The sequence below is a fragment of the Entelurus aequoreus genome, linkage group LG07, assembly GCF_033978785.1.
Source record: "Entelurus aequoreus isolate RoL-2023_Sb linkage group LG07, RoL_Eaeq_v1.1, whole genome shotgun sequence".
In the NCBI taxonomy this organism is placed as follows: domain Eukaryota; kingdom Metazoa; phylum Chordata; class Actinopteri; order Syngnathiformes; family Syngnathidae; genus Entelurus; species Entelurus aequoreus.
In genome coordinates this window covers 25,430,773-25,451,919 of record NC_084737.1, presented here as the reverse complement: position 1 = coordinate 25,451,919, position 21,147 = coordinate 25,430,773, and the positions used below count along the sequence as shown (strand labels likewise).

At 39.0% G+C, this 21,147-nt stretch overlaps 3 protein-coding genes across 11 annotated transcripts in view; 2 read left to right on the top strand and 1 right to left on the bottom strand.

Moving 5' to 3' along the window:
* LOC133653584 (ceramide kinase-like) overlaps positions 1–17,276 on the bottom strand; it is a 27,366-nt gene extending 10,090 nt beyond the window's left edge. Inside the window, exons 1-8 of one of the 5 annotated variants that reach the window (XM_062053013.1) lie at positions 17,180–17,276; positions 8,901–8,958; positions 8,688–8,811; positions 5,680–5,775; positions 1,504–1,641; positions 1,300–1,428; positions 1,169–1,232; positions 19–164 (exon numbers count right to left, since the gene is read on the bottom strand). In XM_062053013.1, coding sequence (XP_061908997.1) covers positions 19–164; positions 1,169–1,232; positions 1,300–1,428; positions 1,504–1,641; positions 5,680–5,775; positions 8,688–8,811 — 697 coding nt within the window. In that variant the 5' untranslated portion in view covers positions 8,901–8,958; positions 17,180–17,276. Of the gene's footprint in view, positions 1–18; positions 165–1,168; positions 1,233–1,299; positions 1,429–1,503; positions 1,642–5,679; positions 5,776–8,687; positions 8,812–8,900; positions 8,959–9,854; positions 10,031–10,142; positions 10,303–10,333; positions 10,396–17,179 lie in introns of those variants that run through there. The other 4 variants (XM_062053016.1, XM_062053017.1, XM_062053014.1 and 1 more) reach the window with 4 other exon arrangements.
* LOC133653585 (N-alpha-acetyltransferase 10) lies at positions 9,039–12,604 on the top strand. Of its 3 annotated transcripts, none has more exons than XM_062053020.1 (8): positions 9,039–9,146; positions 9,699–9,797; positions 9,881–9,939; positions 10,011–10,056; positions 10,166–10,281; positions 10,356–10,400; positions 11,994–12,078; positions 12,195–12,604. In XM_062053020.1, the coding sequence occupies exons 2-8, from the start codon at positions 9,711–9,713 to the stop codon at positions 12,360–12,362; spliced, it is 606 nt and encodes a 201-aa protein (XP_061909004.1). In that variant the 5' UTR covers positions 9,039–9,146; positions 9,699–9,710; the 3' UTR covers positions 12,363–12,604. The 3 variants fall into 3 exon arrangements, with proteins under 3 accessions (XP_061909004.1, XP_061909003.1, XP_061909005.1); XM_062053019.1 differs by lacking the exon at positions 9,039–9,146 and adding an exon at positions 9,389–9,562; XM_062053021.1 differs by lacking the exon at positions 9,039–9,146 and adding an exon at positions 9,389–9,562 and having other exon boundaries at positions 11,994–12,116; positions 12,195–12,339.
* LOC133653582 (rho GTPase-activating protein 4-like) overlaps positions 16,866–21,147 on the top strand; it is a 25,628-nt gene continuing 21,346 nt past the window's right edge. The window contains exon 1 of one of the 3 annotated variants that reach the window (XM_062053010.1): positions 16,866–16,932. The gene's annotated coding sequence lies outside the window, so the exon portion shown is untranslated. Of the gene's footprint in view, positions 16,933–17,035; positions 17,059–19,335; positions 19,532–21,147 lie in introns of those variants that run through there. The other 2 variants (XM_062053012.1, XM_062053011.1) reach the window with 2 other exon arrangements.

Sequence of the window (21,147 nt, the reverse complement as noted above, 5' to 3'; positions counted from 1 at the left end):
GCCAGGGTGAGTTACCACCTGCAGGGATGATACCAATGTGAAGCGGACATGGCTGCAATGTAACACCGGGATCGTTCTCGCTGAGGCCAGCCTCTTGCTGCGTTCGTCCAATCATACCGTGGAGCACCTCGCTGAACATGCCGTCCCCGCCGACACACACCACACTTAAAAACACACGCACAGGGCAGGGAGGAAATTTGGATTTCAGAAGTTGCGGGAGCACAATTAGCATACGTATAAAGGGCGAGGCTTTAAGTGTTTTTATTTTTTTATTTTGCCTTGTTTTATTTGTGTGAAACAATTTAAATACTATTTGACTCAAACCTAAATATATTTGGATGCATGTTTTGGATTATTAAGAATACATAAACTAATTATTTATTTTGTAGCAATACAACAAATTTAACAAGGGAAGTGAACATTATCCACCTGCAACTTAAAAAACTATTTCCAACAGAAACAGAGATTTAGCCTACGTTTTTTATATTCACATCATAGTCACGCACTCTAACCAATTGGCCAACATAGTCTGATGAGATGTAAAATGCCCTAAAATATATCTGGGGTAGGTATGTCTGGTAAAGCAATTAGTTTGTTATTAAATTTCATATAAAGCACACTGTAATTTATTAAGCTTTTCTTGCTTCTCAATGAAACCAACCACAAAAATAACACCCTTGTAACCTGCTCTCTTCCTGATCCAATATAATGTACTGTATACTACACCTGTAATATTACAAAAGCAATGTTTGAAATAGTTTAGGACCCAATTTACCAGTTTAACAGCAATACAACAAACACTTTTAAATAATTTCTATCACAAATATATCTCCATCTATTGTGAATGATCCCAACTTGCTCTTATCTCGTATCTGACTGCTGATTAGTCAGCTGCTGCATGCTGTCAATCATTGTCATGTTTGTAAGAAGGCAGCTAGAAAGCCAATCAATGAGCTTGTGGGCGGTCGAAAGGGACAAACTTCAGTTTGAGCGGCGGTTTTCCACCTGGTACAAGTGGCTTGTCTCCATTCAATTGTGTTACATTATTTTTGGAAAATAAAAAGTGCAGGGGAAATGTCCCTCTATCCCCCCTACCAAATTACGTCCATGCATAGAGATTCTTTTAGGCGATAGAGCTCTTGTCTGGCGAATAAATGAGGTCTCTTACCCGTCAAAGCCTGTCAGGTCCTTCTTCAGCAAGTGGTCTCTAGCCTGGTTTGCCTGCTCAGTAACTAAACAACACATGAAAGTAAGCATGACACAAACCTGTAGCTACACAATCAACTGTGTATTTCCAACCTATAGCATGACAACTGATGCCAGCCAGCTCAAAAAGAGGAGCGACCAGAGACTGATAGATGTCTTTTCCTTGCTTCTTCCCTCCAAACGGGTTAATAAACACCAATAATCTGCTAGGACGCAAAGAACCTATAAAGGAGACAGATTTAAATATGTACTGTAGTGACCTATTGTTATATCCGCTAAGTAACTTTGCATCCTTACTGTGAGTTCTGAGAGCAGCTCTCAGATGTTTGGTCCACTGGTCTCTGAGAACACGACTAGGACAGCTAAACTGGGTCCGCCCCAGTCTCCATAGCAACCCATGAGAGCTCCCACTTCTGATACGATTCACATAGAAAACTGGAGAGAAATCAAAGATGGTTATTGAAATTATGGACATGGACGTTATAAATGTAATGTTATTTATAAATTATGTATTGCGCATAAAATAAAGACAAGCGCAATATCTAATTAAAAACAAAAATAAGTTTCCCAGGAAGTGGGTCAAGTAAACATGTTGTTTGTTTTGTCCCATTTACACGTCACATGAGTTCCTCTAATGTTATTTCATCAAAAAGAGAGAGACTATTTTGGAGGGCAATATCCATCGTATATACATTCGTATCTGTGTTAATAGAACCCAGTTGTAGCTGGGACACGTTGTCTTTAATCTCCTTTCTAATGAGTTCAATTTGCTTATTAAAGAAATTCATAAAGTCATCTGCCGAGTGGATGGAGCTACTGGGAGGAGTCTTTGTTGGGTTAGCGATGCTACTGTACAAAACAAATATTTAGGATTGTTTTTATTTAGGCGGATGAGATTGTAGTAGTAATTAGCTTTAACTAAGGTAAGCATGCATTTATAGGTTATTAAACTATCACTCCATGCTTGATGGAAGACTTCAAGTTTAGTCGCACGCCATTTGCGTTCCAGCTTTCTACATGATCGTTTAAGAGCTCTAGTTTCTTCTGTAAATCAGGGGGTACGCCTTTTAGGGGCCTTTTTTAGCTTTAGCCGTGCTATACTATCAATGGTGTCGCGCAGAGCATCGTTAAAGTTGTGCAACCTACCGATCTCAGGGCGGACACTCTAACCACAAGGCCACTGAGTAGTTTGAGCGTTTAATTGACCTCACAAATGTGATGCTCCAGAAACTCAATCTGCTCAAAGGAAGGTCAGTTTTGTAGCTTCTGTAACGAGCTAAACTGTTTTCAGATGTGTGAACATGATTGCACAAGGGTTTTCTAATCATCAATTAGCCTTCTGAGCCAATGAGCAAACACATTGCACCATTAGAACACTGGAGTGATAGTTGCTGGAAATGGGCCTCTATACACCTATGTATGTATTGCACCAAAAACCAGACATTTGCAGCTAGAATAGTCATTTACCACATTAGCAATGTATAGAGTGTATTTCTTTAAAGTTAAGACTAGTTTAAAGTTATCTTCATTGAAAAGAACAGTGCTTTTCCTTCAAAAATAAGGACACTTCAATGTGACCCCAAACTTTTGAACGGTAGTGTATAGCAAAGACATAAAAGTGGTCAGAATCAAACGTTTCCTAACTTGCAGGGAAAAACAGGATTTGTTTCTAAAGAAAAATCCCAATTTAATTTTAAATTTAGCCACAAGTTTTTGAATGGGATATTTAAAAGACAAGTTCTCATCAATGACAATTCCCAAGTACGGTACTTAAATGTTGTGACCATTTCAAGTTCAACCTTATGAGCAGTTAACATTTTTGGGGTGCTCAATGGTAGTTGTTTACCATTTGAAAATAACACCACTTTAGATGTTTGTGCATTTAGCACTAGTCTCAGCTGAATCAGCTGGGATTGAACAACATCAAAAGCTGACTGCAGGAGCTTAAAGGTTCGCACAACAGCAGGGGATGAACAATATATGACCGCGTCATATGCATAAAACGGAACGCCACATCTGACACATTATCACAGAGATTATTTACATGAATGGAAAACAACAACCGACCCAATATGGAACCCTGCTTTACACCAAATACGAAGAAAATCCAGCAAACTGAACACACTGGGTTCTATCGGACATGTAATTACAAAACCACTTTACAGCATGCTGAGATAGACCAATCCTGTGCAGTCTGCCAGAATGATGGTTGAACAAATATAGCGGCACAATATTTTTTGCAATCCATATGCTTCAATAATATCATTCACAACTTTGATAGCAGCGGGTATGGTGCTATGTCTCTTTCTAAAACCTGATTGATGGTCAGAAAGCAGACCATTAGTGTCTAAGAATTTTTTAAGTTGTTTACTAACAAACTTTTCAAGAACTTTAGCTAGGACGCACAGCTTAGAGATGGGTCTATAGGTAACAGCTGTGGAATCTCCTCCTTTCAATAACACTAAAACATAGGCTGATTTCCAAATGTTAGGAATGTAATTACTGGACAAAAAAAATTAAAAATATAGGTAAGAGGTTCTGCAATAAAATCAACAGCTGACTTTAAAAAGAAGGGCTCAAGTTTTACAGGACCTGCAGATTTACCAGGACCCACTTGTTTTAAAGCCCTATTGACCTCCAACACATCCAGGGGAGTAAAACTAAATGTATTAGTTATGAAAGTGTGAAGGGATGGTGACATGCAAACCTTCTGAACATTCGGCTGATTTGGATGTGGAGATAAGGAGTCAAATAAAGAACCAGAAAAAATAAAATGTTCATTAAAACAATTAACTATGGCTGATTTGTCAGTTAGACTACATGAGTCTTTCACAATGTAAGTTGGCAGATGTTTTTGTGACTTTACAGAATTTCTAGGGATCATTTAAGCTACTGGTGGTTTGCAAAAGAAAAAACTCAGACTTTAACTTCCTGACAAGAGAAGTAAAGCGATTTCTGAGCTGCCTAAAAAACATTCAGTCAGCCTGGGATTTGGTATTTCTAGCCTTGACCCAGGCAGCATCCCTTTATTTTAGTAAACTGGGCAGATCAGAGAAAACCAATGATTATTTGTACCTTTCACTCTAAATTTACATAGAGGAGCATATTTGTTTATAATATTGATAAATGCATCGCAAAAATATTTCCAAGCCAACTCAACATAACTAAAAAGAGTGATTCTGGACCAATCAAAGAGCCATAAATCATGAAAAAAAGCTTGCTCACAAAAATGCTTAAAATCACATAGTATTATTTTCATCTACCATATTTTTCATACCATAAAAGGCACACCTAAAATCTTTTCATTTTCTCAAAAATTGACAGTGTGCCTTATTGCGCCTAATGTAAGTATTAACCCTGGCTGTGCTTACTGTCCTCGAGGCTACTTTATTTGGTACATGGTGTAATGATAAGTGTGACCAGTAGATGGCGGTCACACAAAAGAGATATGTGTGGACTGCAAGTGGACTGACACCTGTTCAATAAATGACCCTAGCAAGTACCCGTAAGCAAGCAACACCAAAACTTTGATGTTTCATTCAGAACATAGAACATTACACACACCGCTCAAAAACCTGTCAAAATGTTTTAGCACGACTTTGGTAAGCTACGAAGCCGCACTACCGCTTGATAGAACGCGTAGCATTACGGCTACCGTAGTCAAACGTACTGTGCTTCAACATACGGGTATTATTATGGTGTGTGTATAAGGACCACAAAATGGCACCTATTAGGAGACATTATCTGGCGTTTTGTTTCCCATTATGCAAAACCAACTTTTCTGTCGAAAATTTGCGTGCGTCCGCCAATGTACTTTGTGCCGTAGTCAATCAGAAATCAGAAATACTTTATTAATCGCCAAGGGGAAATTTAGATTTTTAGCACAGTCCCATCCAAGAGCAGACAAACATTACAGGGAGACAGAACAGTTCTCTTCTTTTTCTCGATCCCCTTGTTGTGAGGAATTCATCCTCCGCTGTTGCCATTTCTAATATAAAGTGATGACAGTTCTAACTTACTTATATCTGTCAGTAGACTTGCTATGGAAGCACTAAAAACTACCGGTACAACGGGGAGATGACGTTGTTGAAGTGGAGCTACGTAGATGGCCCACAAAATGGCGCATTCTGAAGAGAATGTCAGAAAGAGGCTTTAAAATGGTCTTTACAACATAATCCATGCAACATTTTGACCAAAGAACCACCATTACATGCTATGTAGACCACAAGGAAGTGCTTTAAATGTAGAAAAAAATCATAATATGACCCCTTTAACACGCTTTATAATCCCGTGTGCCTTTTGTATGAAAATAGACCTGAATAAACCCGCTCATCGGCAGTGGGCTTTATAATCCGGTGCGCCCTATAGTCCGAAAAAAAACCCGGTAATTTTGGCAAACTTGTTGCAAAGTAAGAAGGTGCGTCCATGTGCAAGCTGTGATACAAAATCTAATAAACAGTGTTGAGAACTAACCAGTGAAGTCTTTATCTGTGTCCTCTGCAGACTTGTGGGGCAGGATAGTAACTCGTCCATCCTCCACACCAATGATGTCTGCCACGGACACTGAAACTGAAACCATTATGGTAAATGGTAAATGGGTCGTACTTGTATAGCGCTTTTCTACCTTTTTAAGGAACTCAAAGCGCTTTGACACTATTTTCCACATTCACCCATTCACACACACACATTCACACACTGATGTGGTTTGCATTAAGAATGCAAACTTGATCCCAAGAGAAAAACTCCTCTGATAGTCTGTCTTTTTCTGTTGTATTAAACATGTTTCACAAAGACATTGATCTACTTTCTTACAGGTGCCCAGAAGAAACATTTAAAAGATTTATTGCAATGACTGGATGGAAACATGAAGTTTACCCAGCAGGCACAAGACATTAAAACACTGTTGACAACTTTTTGAATTAGGTCCGGACATTGAGCAACTCAAACTAAATGTTGAAACAACGTTTAGTCAATGTTGGGTTCTGACGTTGATATGACCATTGAATTATGGTCATTTCCCAACAAAATATTCTACAACACAAATACAACTAGGGCTGCAACAACTAATCGATTAAAAAAATAGTTGGCGATTAATTTAGTCATCGATTAGTTGGATCTATGCTATGCGCATGCGCAGAGGCTACATATATATATATATATATATTTTTTTTTTATAAACCTTTATTTATAAACTGCAACATTTACATACAGCTGAGAAACAATAGTTAAAGTAAGTATGGTGCCAGTATGTTGCCAGTATGCTGGGTTTTTTTCAATAAAATACTGGAAAGGATAGAAATGTAGTTTGTCTCTTTTATCCGATTATTAATCGATTAATCGAAGTAATAATCAACAGATTAATCGATTATCAAATTAGTTGTTAGTTGCAGCCCTAAATACAACGTTGAAACAACAAGCTTTTATTCAATGTCAGGTTGTGATAGTAATTTGACCATTGAAATTTGGTAATTTCCCCAACCAACAACGTGGATCCAACGTTTGACATCAACGTTGTCTCAATTTACATATACAACTATTTTCCAACGTTCCGAAAGGGACAAGCGGTAGAAAATGGATGGATGGATGGATGTTTCAAAGTCAGTTTTAAAGGCCTACTGAAATGAAATTGTATTATTTAAACGGGGATAGCAGTTCCATTCTATGTGTCATACTTGATCATTTTGCGATATTGCCATATTTTTGCTGAAAGGATTTAGTAGAGAACATCGACGATAAAGTTCGCAACTTTTGGTCGCTGATAAAAAAGCCTTGCCTGTACCGGAAGTAGTGTGACGTCACAGGTTGTGGAGCTCTTCACATCTGCACATTGTTTACAATCATGGCCAACAGCAGCGAAAGCGATTCGGACCGAGAAAGCGACGATTACCCATTAATTTGAGCGAGGATGAAAGATTTGTGGATGACAAAAGTGAGAGTAAAGGATTAGAGGGCAGTGGAAGCGATTCAGATAGAGAAGATGCTGTGAGAGGCGGGTGGGACCTGATATTCAGCTGGGAATGACTAAAACAGTAAATAAACACAAGATATATATATACTCTATTAGCCACAACACAACCAGGCTCATATTTAATATGCCACAAATTAATCCGCATAACAAACACCTCCCTCCTCCCGTCCATATAACCCACCAATACAACTCAAACACCCGCACAACACACTCAATCCCACAGCCCAATGTACCGTTCACCTCCGTAAAGTTCATACAGCAAATATATTTCCCCAAAGTTACGTACGTGACATGCACATAGCGGCACGCACGTACGGGCAAGCGATCAAATGTTTGGAAGCCAAAGCTTCGTACTCACGGTACCGCGTCTGCTATCCAACTCAAAGTCCTCCTGGTTGTGTTGCTGCAGCCAGCCGCTAATACACCGATCCCACCTGCAGCTTTCTTCTTTGCTGTCTTCATTGTTCATTAAACACATTGCAAAATATTCACCAACACAGATGTCCAGAATACTGTGGAATTTTGCGATGAAAACAGACGACTTAATAGCTGGCCACAATGGTGTCCCAATATGTCCGCACAATCCGTGACGTCACGCGCAAACGTCATCATACCGAGACATTTTCAGCAGAATATTTCGCAGGAAATTTAAAATTGCACTTTACTAATCTAACCCGGCTGTATTGGCATGTGTTGCAATGTTAAGAGTTTATCATTGATATATAAACTATCAGTGGTCGGTAGTAGTGGGTTTCAGTAGACCTTTAAAGGATATGAATGTATAATAAATCATCAACCTGTTCAGTGGCCTTATGGTTAAAGTGTCCGCCCTGAGATAGGTAGGTCATGAGTTCAAACCCCAGCCGAGTCATACCAAAGACTATAAAAATGGGACCCATTACCTCCCTGCTTGGCACTCAGCATCAAGGGTTGGAATTGGGGGTTAAATCACCAAAATGATTGCAGAGCGTGGCCACTGCTGCTGCTCACTGCCCCCCTCACCTCCCAGGGGGTGAACAAGGGGATGGGTCAAATGCAGAGGACACATTTCACCACACCTAGTGTGTGTGTGTGTGTGACAATCATTGGTACTTTAACTTTATTAATGTTATTGTGCCTGCTGGGTAAGGTTGCGATCACTTAAAACAAAGCTTCTTCCCGCAGGCGTGTGTGACAGGAACACAAACACACACACACACACCGCCTGTGTTTTCACTAAAGCTGTGTTTCACGTTCATGCTGTTCAACTTGTTCTGCATGTTTTCTGTCATCCGGTTTTAAGATGAATTACTGCAACATTGCATGTACGTGATACGTGATAAGTCAGGTGTTGCTCATTTTTGCTTAACGTTCTTTACTTTTAGCTGCTCTTGATGAGGAAATGGGATTTTCAGGCAGATTATTTAGGTTGGTTTAGTGTTTTTTAGTAATTTTTTAGCTCGTTGAATTTGACTGCACGTATAATAAATCACCTGCATAAAGTGCTGTTACGGGTAGTGAAAGGGTGACGTACTTGTTTTCTTATCGCGATTCTTCTTATCTACCTCGGTCCAGTTGAATTTCCAGCCAGTCAGCACGGCACGGTGTCGTTTATTGTCGACCCACAAGCTTGACTCCAGCTTCAACGCTGGCTCCATCTGGACAAAAAAAATACACTTTTCATGAAGCGTTTTTTTTCTGACGGTCCTCAAACACAACGCGGACTCAAACTTATTTATCAACTTACATCTCTTTGGGAATGCCTCTCATCCAGCACTTATCTCAGACATATCATCTTCCTCTGGCTGAAAATGGAGACAAGATGCATGAAATGTTGAAGACACCGCCCAGAAAACAGGTGTTTTAAAAAAAAAAAAAAAAAAGGCTCCTCCCCTCAAAAAGTGCTCCAAAAATGTACGCCGAACTGACCGGAAATATTTAGATGACCTGATTTATTATCCCATAACCAATAACCAAAGACCTTTTAGATAGGGTAAGATTCAGTTATTTTCAGTTAGATAAGTAATTGTAATAATAGTATTTTCAGGTGTGGTCGTGGTTATTAGAATAATTATTATTGTAATGAGTTAGGCTGGGCAGTAACCATATTTTACGAGATGTAAATTATTCCTGATGTGGCTTTTCAAAATACACTTAAGACTTCGCTGCAACTGTGTTTTGTGTGTACCGTCACAACTTTTATTCTGAAGGCTGACCGGAAAATAGCTACATTATTGCGGAACTCAGCCTCCTCTGCTAGCAAAGCGACGACGCCTGTTAGCAAACCGGCTCTTTTCGGCCATAGTGTAATTATTATGAACTGTTTGACTACCGTACTCTAATTAACCGCCATTTTTACAATCTACACACGACAAAAAAATTAACAAAATGAATATACGAAACGCTAGGGTAAGTACTTTAAGATCCTACCGGCAGCCATGCTGTCTGTGTAAAACGTCAGCTAGGCTAGCTGTGTAAAATGTAGCTGCTAACTGCATTGTCGTGGTTCTTATTTCATAATAAACATTTATTTCCTCCATTGCAGCCGGAAGATCTTATGAATATGCAGCACTGTAACCTTCTGTGTCTGCCGGAAAACTACCAAATGAAATACTACTTCTATCATGGATTGTCCTGGCCTCAGGTTAGCCACATTATTACAGCAAATTGATCCTGGTTGCATTTAAAAATGACGTTGTACCTCGACACTCTTGTTCTTCATTCCAGCTCTCGTATATCGCAGAGGATGAAAATGGCAAAATCGTGGGTTACGTTCTGGCAAAAATGTAAGAAGCTTTGGCTGTGTTACTTCATCCCCGAGCCAAATAACCATGAAGTCTTTGTGAACACCTTTTAGGGAGGAGGACCCAGATGATGTCCCTCATGGACACATCACATCCTTGGTAAGTCTTAAAAAAGCCAGATGCAAAACTTATGTTTTAAGTAGATTTTGTTGGCCAGGTGAATAATGTATATTACAGACAATAACCATTTATGTTGGGTGTCTTGCAGGCAGTCAAGCGCTCCCATAGACGTCTGGGTCTGGCTCAAAAGCTGATGGACCAGGCCAGTCGCGCCATGATAGAAAATTTCAATGCCAAATATGTCTCCCTTCATGTCCGCAAAAGGTACACTTCTCAATTATGATGACTTTGATTTAATCTGGAGTGTTTTCCTCACCACACCCTTCTTCTCACTGCAGCAATCGGGCAGCCCTGCATCTGTATTCGAACACACTCAAGTTCCAGTAAGTCCCTTTTATCAACATCATTGTTCTGCACACTCAAAGCCATCAAAGACAAATACCCTCAAATCATTCAAGTTGTTCTTATCCTTTGTGATGTTTAGATTCTGTAAGCATTTTTTTAAAATATGAATTTTTTATTGGATTTTAACTTTCAGATCTGGATATTTCCTCAATAAGTGGACCCAGGTCCAATACTGGATTATTCAAAGAAGCACCTGTAGTTCAAACACCAGGGTTTACCGTACATTTAATTGATTGTGGCACAGAGCCATGGGAAGAAATAAAATAAATAAAAATATATATAATTTACAGTTAAAACATGAGATGGTATTAGATGAGCTCACTTTCTTTTGTATCTCCAAACCAAACATGCATTTAAAATTTTATACATGCAAGAAAATTGTTGATGTATGTTTGGGGAATTAAAAATGTTGCACCACTACACTAAGGAACAATTTGTTACAAAAATTAAAAAAAATGTACAGAATAAACAATCAAATATAATCGAAAAGTTGATTGATTCAGGAAATGATCGTTTGATGCAGCCCTACTTGCTTACGGTTGATCAAAGTCTTTCGGTGCATCACTAGTCAATTTGAATGTACACTAAGTACCCCATCTTGACAGAAAAAAAGAAATGTAGAATTTTTTTTAAGAAGAACTGAAATATGACATCGTCCTAAGTATTCAGACCCTTTGCTCAGTATTGAGTAGAGGCACCTTTTTGAGCTAGTATAGTCATGAGTCGTCGTGGGAATGATGGAACAAGTTTTTCCACACCTGGATTTGGGGATTCTCTGCCATTTTTCCTTGCAGATCCTCTCCAGTTTTGTCAGGTTGGATGATGAACGCTGATGTACAGGTCCTTCCAGAGATGCTCAGTTGGGTTTAAGTCAGGGTTCTGGCTTGGCCAGTCAAGAATGTTCAGAGGTGTTCCAAAGCCACTCCTGTTATTTCTTAGGGTGTGCTTAGGGTCATTGTTTTGTTGGAAGGTGAACCTTCGGCCCAATCTGAGGTCCCAAGCATTCTAGAAGAGGATTTCTTCCAGTATATGTTGTACTTAGCCACATTCATCTTTCCTTCAATTGCAACCAGTCCTGTCCCTGCAGCTGAGAAGCACCCCCATAGCAAATGTTGTTCTATAACTTTAGAATTTTAACTTTAGACTTAGACTTTAAATGTCAATTTTTTAGGACATACATTGCAAATGCTTCTCAAAAATAAATGCATTAGGTCAACACGTTATTTTAATTTTTTTTAAGTGCATTTTTCTTTCTATTTTAAAACACATTAGGAGGCCATGATCCAATTGCTGTTTTAATTCAATTGTATTTTTGAAAAGACAAATTAATTCAAAGAATAATTGTAGGAATTATCAAATTATTTTTCATTTTATTAATGCGGACAGAAGCGGTTAAGACTGCTTACTATGGCACAATATTTGAGTGACTTAATAAATAACACTGTTGTGTTCCTTGACTTGAAAACATTTTCCTCTTACGATTCTGAGTTCCCTGGCTGCTATATGCAGTAGAAAACGGTACAATAAAAAGTTATTGGTTACATTTGAGATGTTATTTTTTTCATGTACAGGATCAGTGAAGTAGAACCAAAATACTATGCAGATGGTGAGGACGCCTATGCCATGAAGAGAGACTTGGCCCACATGGCAGATGAGGTACATGATTGTCTTCAACACACAGTGGCCATCACTTGGTAAGATCTCCACGTGATGCCTGACTGGTTAGCTAACACAACCGCATTTTGATTGTCCCAATTGGGTTTGTCCCGCAGTTAAGAAAGCCAGGTGTGCGAGTGCCGGGTCAGGAAGCACCGTCTGGTTCCGGCAACCAAGAAAGGGAAAGCGAGAGAGACAGTGGAGGAGAAAGCAAAGAGCTGAGTGAAGTGAGCGAGACTACAGAGAGCACAGACGTCAAAGATTCTTCCTCTGACTCACAGTGACCGTCAATGATTTTTATTCAAATACAGAAGAAAGAAAACAAAAACAATTCAACATGGACTGCCGCTTTTTTATTAATATTTTACAGTGACATCACAACTGTCAGCATTCACTGCTGTGGTAATCAATAACACAATATGATACAAACATGAAATTTAAAGGAAGATTTCTTTGATTGCTGTAGCATTTTGGTCTCCTGATGTAGAAGATTAATGCAATTAAATTGTACTGATACTTCCATCCATCCATCCATTTTCTACCGCTTATTCCCTTCGGGGTCGCGGGGGCGCTGGAGCCTATCTCAGCTACAATCGGGCGGAAGGCGGGGTACACCCTGGACAAGTCGCCACCTCATCGCAGGGCCAACACAGATAGACAGACAACATTCACACTCACATTCACACACTAGAGCCAATTTTTAGTGTTGCGGGAGTTACTTAGTGTAGGCCAAGTACCTGATAGAGTACACATGTATACTAGTGCAACCACAATAATACACATACAGTAACTCACAAAAGTAGGTACACCCCTCACATTTCCACAAACATTTTATCACAGGACAATACTAGAAGAATTAAACATGTATATGTTCTTTAGAGTTGGCAATGTACATCAACAATTGGCATACAAGTCAAGCATGTTGGTGGCAGCATCATGGCCTGCGGCTGCACGAGTGCTGCCAACAGTGGGGAGCTGCAGCCCATTAAGGGAAATGTGTATTTAACATGTACAATACTAGGACATTGGGAAGAAAAGCCTGATCCTTTCATTAAGGAAACTGTTTTTCCAATGAGCACTAAGACACCTCCACGATGAGTGTTCTCATTAAAAAAAAAAAGGTAAGGTCAAACCACAGTATACCCATGTGTATTCACTTGCCAAGAACTGCATTTAGACAATGACGGGATGTAACGGTATTGTAGATACTGCGGTATTGCAGTTTCAAAGTCTTCACAATAATGCCGTGCCGGGTTACAGTAACGAAAACTTGAGAGAGTGTAGTTCTTTTCTGGCGCTGTAATTGTTCCCAGCGTGTTAATGTGAGTGTGAATTCTCGTTTGTCTATGTTGGCCCAGCGATGAGGTGGCGACTTGTCCAGGGTGTACCCTGCCTTTTGCCAGTGTGCAGCTGGCAGGCTCCAGCAACCCCCCACCCCCAAAAGGGACAAGAGGTAGAAAAAAGATGGATGGATTTAGGCTGCGTCTGAAATAAACTACATCGCCCACAATTCTCTATGCCGCGCGGGACTGGCAAGGTTCCGTAAGCAGGAAGTAAAGTGTTCATAGTAGATAAGAGGAATTGCTTTTGTTGGACACAGGGACACAGCCAGCTGGACGGCACAACGCACGGAGGGAAATCACCCAAATAAACTACACCGCGTGAAATACGAGTAAACTGAAAAGATACTTGATGAATCCTCAATCCACATATACCATAATATCAATGTGGTTTTAAGAATGATATTTTGATACTGTTGCATCCCTAACAATGACTGTTGAGTCATTTTCAGAGGACTTTAATGCTACACAAGCTGTACACGAACTACTCAAAGGTGTGTATGTTTACATTGTAATTTCTATTGGGAAGTTATTCTGCATTAAGAATGGTTGATGAAATGTAATAAGTAGGAGCATAGCACCCAATGTTTTTGTGTGCTAAACCAGACTCCTGTTCAGGGCCCCCTCATTCCACCCTAGACCAAACGTCACCGCCACAACCACACACACTTAATGTTTACATGCAGTAAAAAAAAAAATATTATGCCACAGATTTGGTTGATACTAGCTTTTTTAGGTTTTGATTTTTTACTTTTGAAAAATGGGATTAACATGAAACACAACTCGATAACCCCCTCCCCCAAATAATTGTTTTTTTTAAATAAAAAGTGACAACACATTTAATATAGTCATATAATCATAAGAGCAGCTGAAACAGACTACTTCATTGACTGTCTAGTTCCCAGTGCTTATTATAGTTTTGTGCTCTCAACACTTCCAAAACACCACACTCCCCTTAATGCCAGGCAAAGGCCTCTTTTTATGCTAAAGGCCCCTCCCCCAGCAATAAAACACAAAATATTTTAACCAAAATGTATAACACTCGTAATCCATGCCCATCAGAATTTACATAAAGGGGAAAAAAAGTTGCAAAACTAATTCTGAAATGTACAATGACAAAATGTCATCCTGTTAATTAATATATATGTATTTAGATTTTTACAAACTTATTTATAATATGCAACATTTACATACAAGCAAAGAAATAATCATAATCAGAAGTACAGAAACAGTACAAAACAGTGACAGGGGGTTGTAAACTCAAAGAGCAACTAAAATAAAATGCAAAATATATATACTGTATGTAACAGAGTGTAAAGCCATAAGTTCTGTAAATAATCCAAATTTGGAGCACAGTATCATAGTTTTCACAGCTTTTTGGTTTTTGGAGGTAGAAAGTGTTTTAAAGTAAAGTTCTAATTATTTTTTAAGGGCACAAAAAACAGGTTGAGTATTTAGAAGCTTACATTTATTAATATAAAACTTAGCCAATAGTATATTGAGGTTGCAAAGGTGTAAATCCAAATAGCACATCTTTAAAACGAAGCACAGATTTGTCATGAATATTGTCCAAAATGAAATGACAGATGCCTTGCCATAGTGATCGAGTGCTTTCACAAGTCCAAAACAGGTGGTAAACAGTCTCTGAATGCATGTTACATAAGGTGCAGGTAACATCAATGTCCTTCTTGTATCTAACCATCACAGTCAGGGTAATAACGATGAATGATTTTGAAAAAAATCTCTTTGACTTTGTTGGTAAGTAAGTAAATACCTGTTAGGAAGAGACCACGTTTTGACCCAGCAGATGTCATTCACAAAATTATTCTAGAGCGCAATAGGAGACAGACTCACAATCATTTTGGAATAAGCTGCAGATTTTTCTGTTATTTTTCTGATTAAAACAAAGTTTCCCTACAGTAGTGTCAAGTGGATCATTCACAATTGTTACAGCAGAAAGAGGAAATGAATAACCCATAAAAACACCTGTTGGAATGGCATCAAATACAATGGCAAATTGTTTGGGAGTCACAGCGACCTTAAAATGTTTGAGAAATTCTTGGTAATTAAAAAGTTTACCTTCCTTATTGAAAAGCTGACTCACTAAAATAATACCATTCTTGAACCAATTGAGGAAAAGAGATTTCCTTTAGTAACATAAGTATTTATTGTTCCAAATGAAGCATATAGTGGCTGAGAAAGTGTGCTTATAGAGAAGAGACCATGCCAGAAGGGCTTATTTATGGTAGTTTGAAAGAGAAACCGGAATCCTATCAATATTGTAGTAAGCAAAAATTTTAGGCCTCCGAGATTAGAAAATACATGATGGGGAATGAAGTTCCAAATTGAGGTAAGATCTTTCAAATAGTGTCTTATCCAATTAATCTTGAAGGTGTTTAGTGTAGTGAAATCCAGAAAGTTTAGACCACCCTGACTATAACTGTTTATTATAACATCCATCCATCCATCCATCCATTTTCTACCGCTTGTCCCTTTCGGGATAGCGGGGGGTACTGGAGTCTATCTGAGCTGCATTCGGGCGGAAGGTGGGGTAAGACAAGTCTCCACCTCATTGCAGGGCCAACACAGATAGACGGACAACATTCCCACTCACATTCACACACTAGGGCCAATTTAGTGTTGCCAATCAACCTATCCCCAGGTGCATGTGTTTGGAGGTGGGAGGAAGCCGGAGTACCCGGAGGGAACCCACGCAGTCACGGGAAGAACATGCAAACTCCACACAGAAAGATCCCGAGCCTGGGATTGAACTCAGGACCTTCGTATTGTGAGGCACATGCACTAACCCCTGTTCCACCGTCCTGTCGTTCATTATAACCCATCCATCCATCCATTTTGTACCGCTTATTCCCTTCTGGGTGGCGGGGGGCGTTGGAGCCTATCGTAGAAAAGCGCTATACAAGTATAACCCATTTATCCTTTATTTATCTCAGCTACAATCGGGTGGAAGGCGGGGTACACCCTGGACAAGTCGCCATCTCATCGCAGGGCCAACACAGATAGACAACATTCACACTCACGTTCACACACTAGGGCCATTTAGTGTTGCCAATCCCCAGGTGCATGTTTTTGGAGCCGATTTCTTAAAATAATTAATTTCATTTTTCCAAATAAAGTCAACAAGTATTTTGTCAATAGTCTTACATGTTTTTTGGTTTACATCTAAAGAAATAGCTGCATTTGTAAGCATGGAGAGACCTTCTGCTTTGGAGAGTAATGTTCTGCTTTTTAAGGATAAATCTCTCTGCAGCCATTGGTTAAATCTTTTCTTGTTTTTTTTTTTACAATTGGAGTAAAGTTCAAGACCGATCTAGAACTCTGATTTTTAGTAATAAGTATTCCTAGGTAATTAATACTCTCCTTAAAAACTAATATTTCCTAAACAGTAGTTGCCAATCACGGTTACGTCACTGATATGCGCCTGACAATGACGCCTAAAATGTGCGCGATGACGTCAGATCAGTTTGACTCTGGCAACCGCGAAAGTGACCAGGTAAGTTAAGAATACGTTTATGTTTAACCAGAAATGTGAATTATGGAAGATGGGCCCAGGCAGCGGCATCGAGCGTGTACCCTCGATACTGCGCCAGGTTAAAGAAAAGCTGCGTGGTCATCGAAGGTGACTATAATGCAGTGTCACCCGCAGTTCGTGACGGAGGCACTTCCGTCACATTCTCTTGAATATCATTAGAAATATGTCAAGTAGAGGTTAGCTGTACTTGAAACGGTACACAACTTACATGTTTTCTATCACCTCATCCTTGTTCCAAAATGCTGGGGCTGTTTGTGGAATGTAGATTACGTTCGAAGTTTGATACTATCCCAAGTAGAACGAACCATTTTGTATTTTTGATAGGGGTGTTGTGGGTAGTTTTAGACCTTCTCAATTTGATTCAATCAACATTATTAGTGTACTTTTATGACTATAATATTTTATCAACACGTATATATATATAAAAATAATTCTAAATGCTAATAATTTATTTTGCTTCTATCCAAGATGATTGAACCATTTTGTATTTTTGAGAGGGGTGTTGTGGGTAGTTTTAGACCTTAATTTGGTTCAATCAACATTATTAGTGTACTTTTATGACTGTAATATTTTATCAACACGTATATACATTATTTAAAAATAATTCTAAATGCTAATAATTTATTTTGCTTCTATCCAAGATGAATGAACCATTCTGTATTTTTGATAGGGGTGTTGTGGGTAGTTTTAGACCTTTCTTAATTTGATTAAATCAACATTATTAGTGTACTTTTATGACTGTAATATTGTATCAACACGTATATACATTATTTAAAAATAATTCTAAATGCTAAGAATTTAGTTTGCTTCTATCCAAGATGAATTAACCATTCTGTATTTTTGATAGGGGTGTTGTGGGTAGTTTTAGACCTTTCTTAATTTGATTCAATCAACATTATTAGTGTACTTTTATGACTATAATATTTTATCAACACGTATATACATTATTTAAAAATAATTCTAAATGCTAAGAATTTAGTTTGCGTCTATCCAAGATGAATTAACCATTCTGTATTTTTGATAGGGGTGTTGTGGGTAGTTTTAGACCTTTCTTAATTTGATTCAATCAACATTATTAGTGTAATTTTATGACTATAATATTTCATCAACAGGTATATACATTATTTAAAAATAATTCTAAATGTTAAGAATTTAGTTTGCTTCTATCCAAGTTGAATGAACTATTTTGTATTTTTGATAGGGGTGTTGTGGGTAGTTTTAGACCTTTCTTAATTTGATTCAATCAACATTATTAGTGTACTTTTATGACTATAATATTTTATCAACACGTATATACATTATTTAAAAATAATTCTAAATGCTAAGAATTTAGTTTGCTTCTATCCAAGATGAATTAACCATTCTGTATTTTTGATAGGGGTGTTGTGGGTAGTAGTTTTAGACCTTTCTTAATTTGATTCAATCAACATTATTAGTGTACTTTAATGACTACCATATTTTATCAACACGTATATACATTATTTAAAAATACTTTTGAATTCTAAATGCTAAGAATTTCACCTCCTCAACGCCCCTAGTTATGAGTCAACACTGAGATACTATAGCTGAAAACAACGCTTGTCATGTCTAACTCTGGCGCCCTCTAGTGGCAAAATGTAAAAGACTTGCAGAGGCACTTTCTCGTGACATTTGAAAGACACGCAATGCTGCAAGTCTTCACCAAATGGACATATACACAAAAAAAACGATTATTGAAGAATTTGACACCAATTGAAATCCGATGTCTCTCTCTGTGATACGTTTATTCTTTCCGATTTTGCAAGAAAGTCAAGTTTGTCGTTTAGAGGAAGGAAGTGTGTCAGTGAGAAGAAAAAAAGGAAAGAGCAAACTCATGGCACTGCTGACATTTCCAAAGATTGGCTGTCAGCAATGAAACAACTTCTGCATGCCGTAAAAAGAAAGACTTTGTGTACAGTATGCGTGAGAGGCCAAACACAGCTCTCTTTTCAAAGCATGACTTTAGGGTTGTTGTTTATTTTTTTTTAGCTGCATCATGAGATGCCATGGAGGTCAGGGGGGTTGCAGTCACAATAAACACATCATCATAAAGCATGATCTCACAATGCAAAGTGGCTTTGTGCATAGCAGTTAGCATGATAAGGTACCTGCAGCAACTGCTTTCACTTACAAGCTGCAGAGATGGCCACTAATCATTGCAAGCAGCTGTGCGCGTGTGTGATTGGCCTGTAATGGTTGTGTGCAATTTCATTCAGTTGGGCTTATGAAGGGCAGATGTAATACTTGACCCCCCACCCCCAAAAAAAAGCTGTATGTTGGCACACGGGCGGCCACCCTTTGAGTGCATGCAATTGTAAATAGGAAAGAGAAAGCAGAGGAGGAAGGGGGGTGGTGGGGAGGAGGAGTGAGTGAATGAGAGTGAGAAAGTCAGAGATGAGTTCCACTCCACCCACATCCACCGTGTCCAATGTGAGGGGGAGGTGAGACACTTCTAGATCTTGCTGGGCTGTGTGGTGTGCTCACTGGCCTTATTGACTTGTTGCGCTCACAGAAGAGAGTAGTCAAGCCGGCTCCTCAACAGGTAGGACACTCACACCCCCTTTTTTTTTTTTTTAATATAACCTTCTGCCTCCTCGTTAACTGTTTTGTGAAAGTTCCTTCTTCTTGCTAACTATGGCTCTCATGTTCTTATTGGTGTCATGTCCAGCCCGCAGGGCCACATATGTTCCTTTTACTTAAGGTGTAGTCACACTAGTGTAGTCAAAGCGGCACAAGGTGGTGATTCACTGCTGATCACACCAACAAAGAATGGAGCGGCTTCTACTGGAAATGGTGACATAAGATGGAAAACTGAGAAATGCGTTTGTTGTTTGTCCACATTTAAGCAGTAGAGGATGTTAAGGAGAGACTTTTGAGAATGGAGAAGTGCTGTGTGGTCCAGCAAGCAAACCCCACTCTTCCCCTTTTACGACAATGGCTACAAAACAATCTTCCTTCATATGACTGTTCTCATCTTTCTCTAGGGACTTAGTTGGTGTTCTGTCACATGCTTAAAATTGCATTTACTGCTACACTCATGGTTGCCATTTCACTCTGTACAAAGGGCAACGACCTATATTGTACAGTAGTACCTCAACTAATCGGTTCTGGGACGAAGCTCTAACCTTAACACTTGTATCTCAAATCAATATCGCCCATTGAAATAAATTGAAATCAATTTAGGCCCCTTCTACACTAAGGCCATGTCTACACTAAGTCGTTTAACCCCTTAAACAAATAATTATTTAGCCTAAGCCCCGTTTCAGCCACACTAAACCAGCGTTTAAGGTCCCCCTCCTTGGACAAATTTTTACACGGGTAAGTCAGCCGTGTAATTCTTGAATCTCCGGCACTTAGCTTTGTATGGACTCATTGATCGTTTACAAAGTGAGTTCGGAGAGGAAGTCACGCCAGAAAGACCACGCTCACACAGGAAGTGACATCAGAAAGAAAACGCCACAGCCGTCTTCATAATAAAACTGTTTCGTAGTTCGGAGCTAACCACTGGAAATATGGAGGCGAGTCATCCAGACATGCCTGTGTTTCTCCTTCTTCTACATGTACAGACACTTGTGGAAGTCACACATGAATACATTAAGAGAAAGCAATTGCAGCTATTTGGGATACAACACTTCTCAGACAGCAAGAGAACTTTCCAATGTCCAGTTCAGCTGTGATGCTACTTAGCGAAAAACTTCGTCCATTTGTCGAAGGAGAGACAATGAGAATGCGAGCTCCCATGGATGTGATAAAAAAAGGTAGCGTGTGCTTTGTATTACCTGGTCGTCGAGGAAAACAGCGACTGCATTTGGACTGGCAAAGCAGACTGTATCAGTTATTGTCCGCCATGTATGTCGCAGACTCAACGTCTCGGTCCAGAGTATATAAAGTCACCAAAAAGGAATGGACAATGAAGGTGAAGGCAAAAGAGTGAGAAGTGTCCTGACCAGATATCTAGATCCCTAGCTTGATTAATGTTAAATGTACTTTATCACATTGTTTACGTGTCCAATAAAGATTTGATTAATTTATGATGGCTCAGGTGTGATTCACTACAATAGGGCCCCACAGCACACTGGATTCCAGTTAATTGAAATACCACAACACTGGATATTGTTCAGATAAGTTACATGTAAGAACTTACACACAAAGCAACAC

Bases quoted from the DNA above. Each gene is read 5' to 3' on its own strand.
- LOC133653585 (XM_062053019.1), top strand. From the start codon at position 9,542: ATGAATATACGAAACGCTAGG. The intron at 10,282-10,355 runs GTACACTTCTCA...TTCTCACTGCAG, and splicing joins TCCCTTCATGTCCGCAAAAG to CAATCGGGCAGCCCTGCATC. The intron at 12,079-12,194 runs GTACATGATTGT...TTTGTCCCGCAG, and splicing joins TGGCCCACATGGCAGATGAG to TTAAGAAAGCCAGGTGTGCG.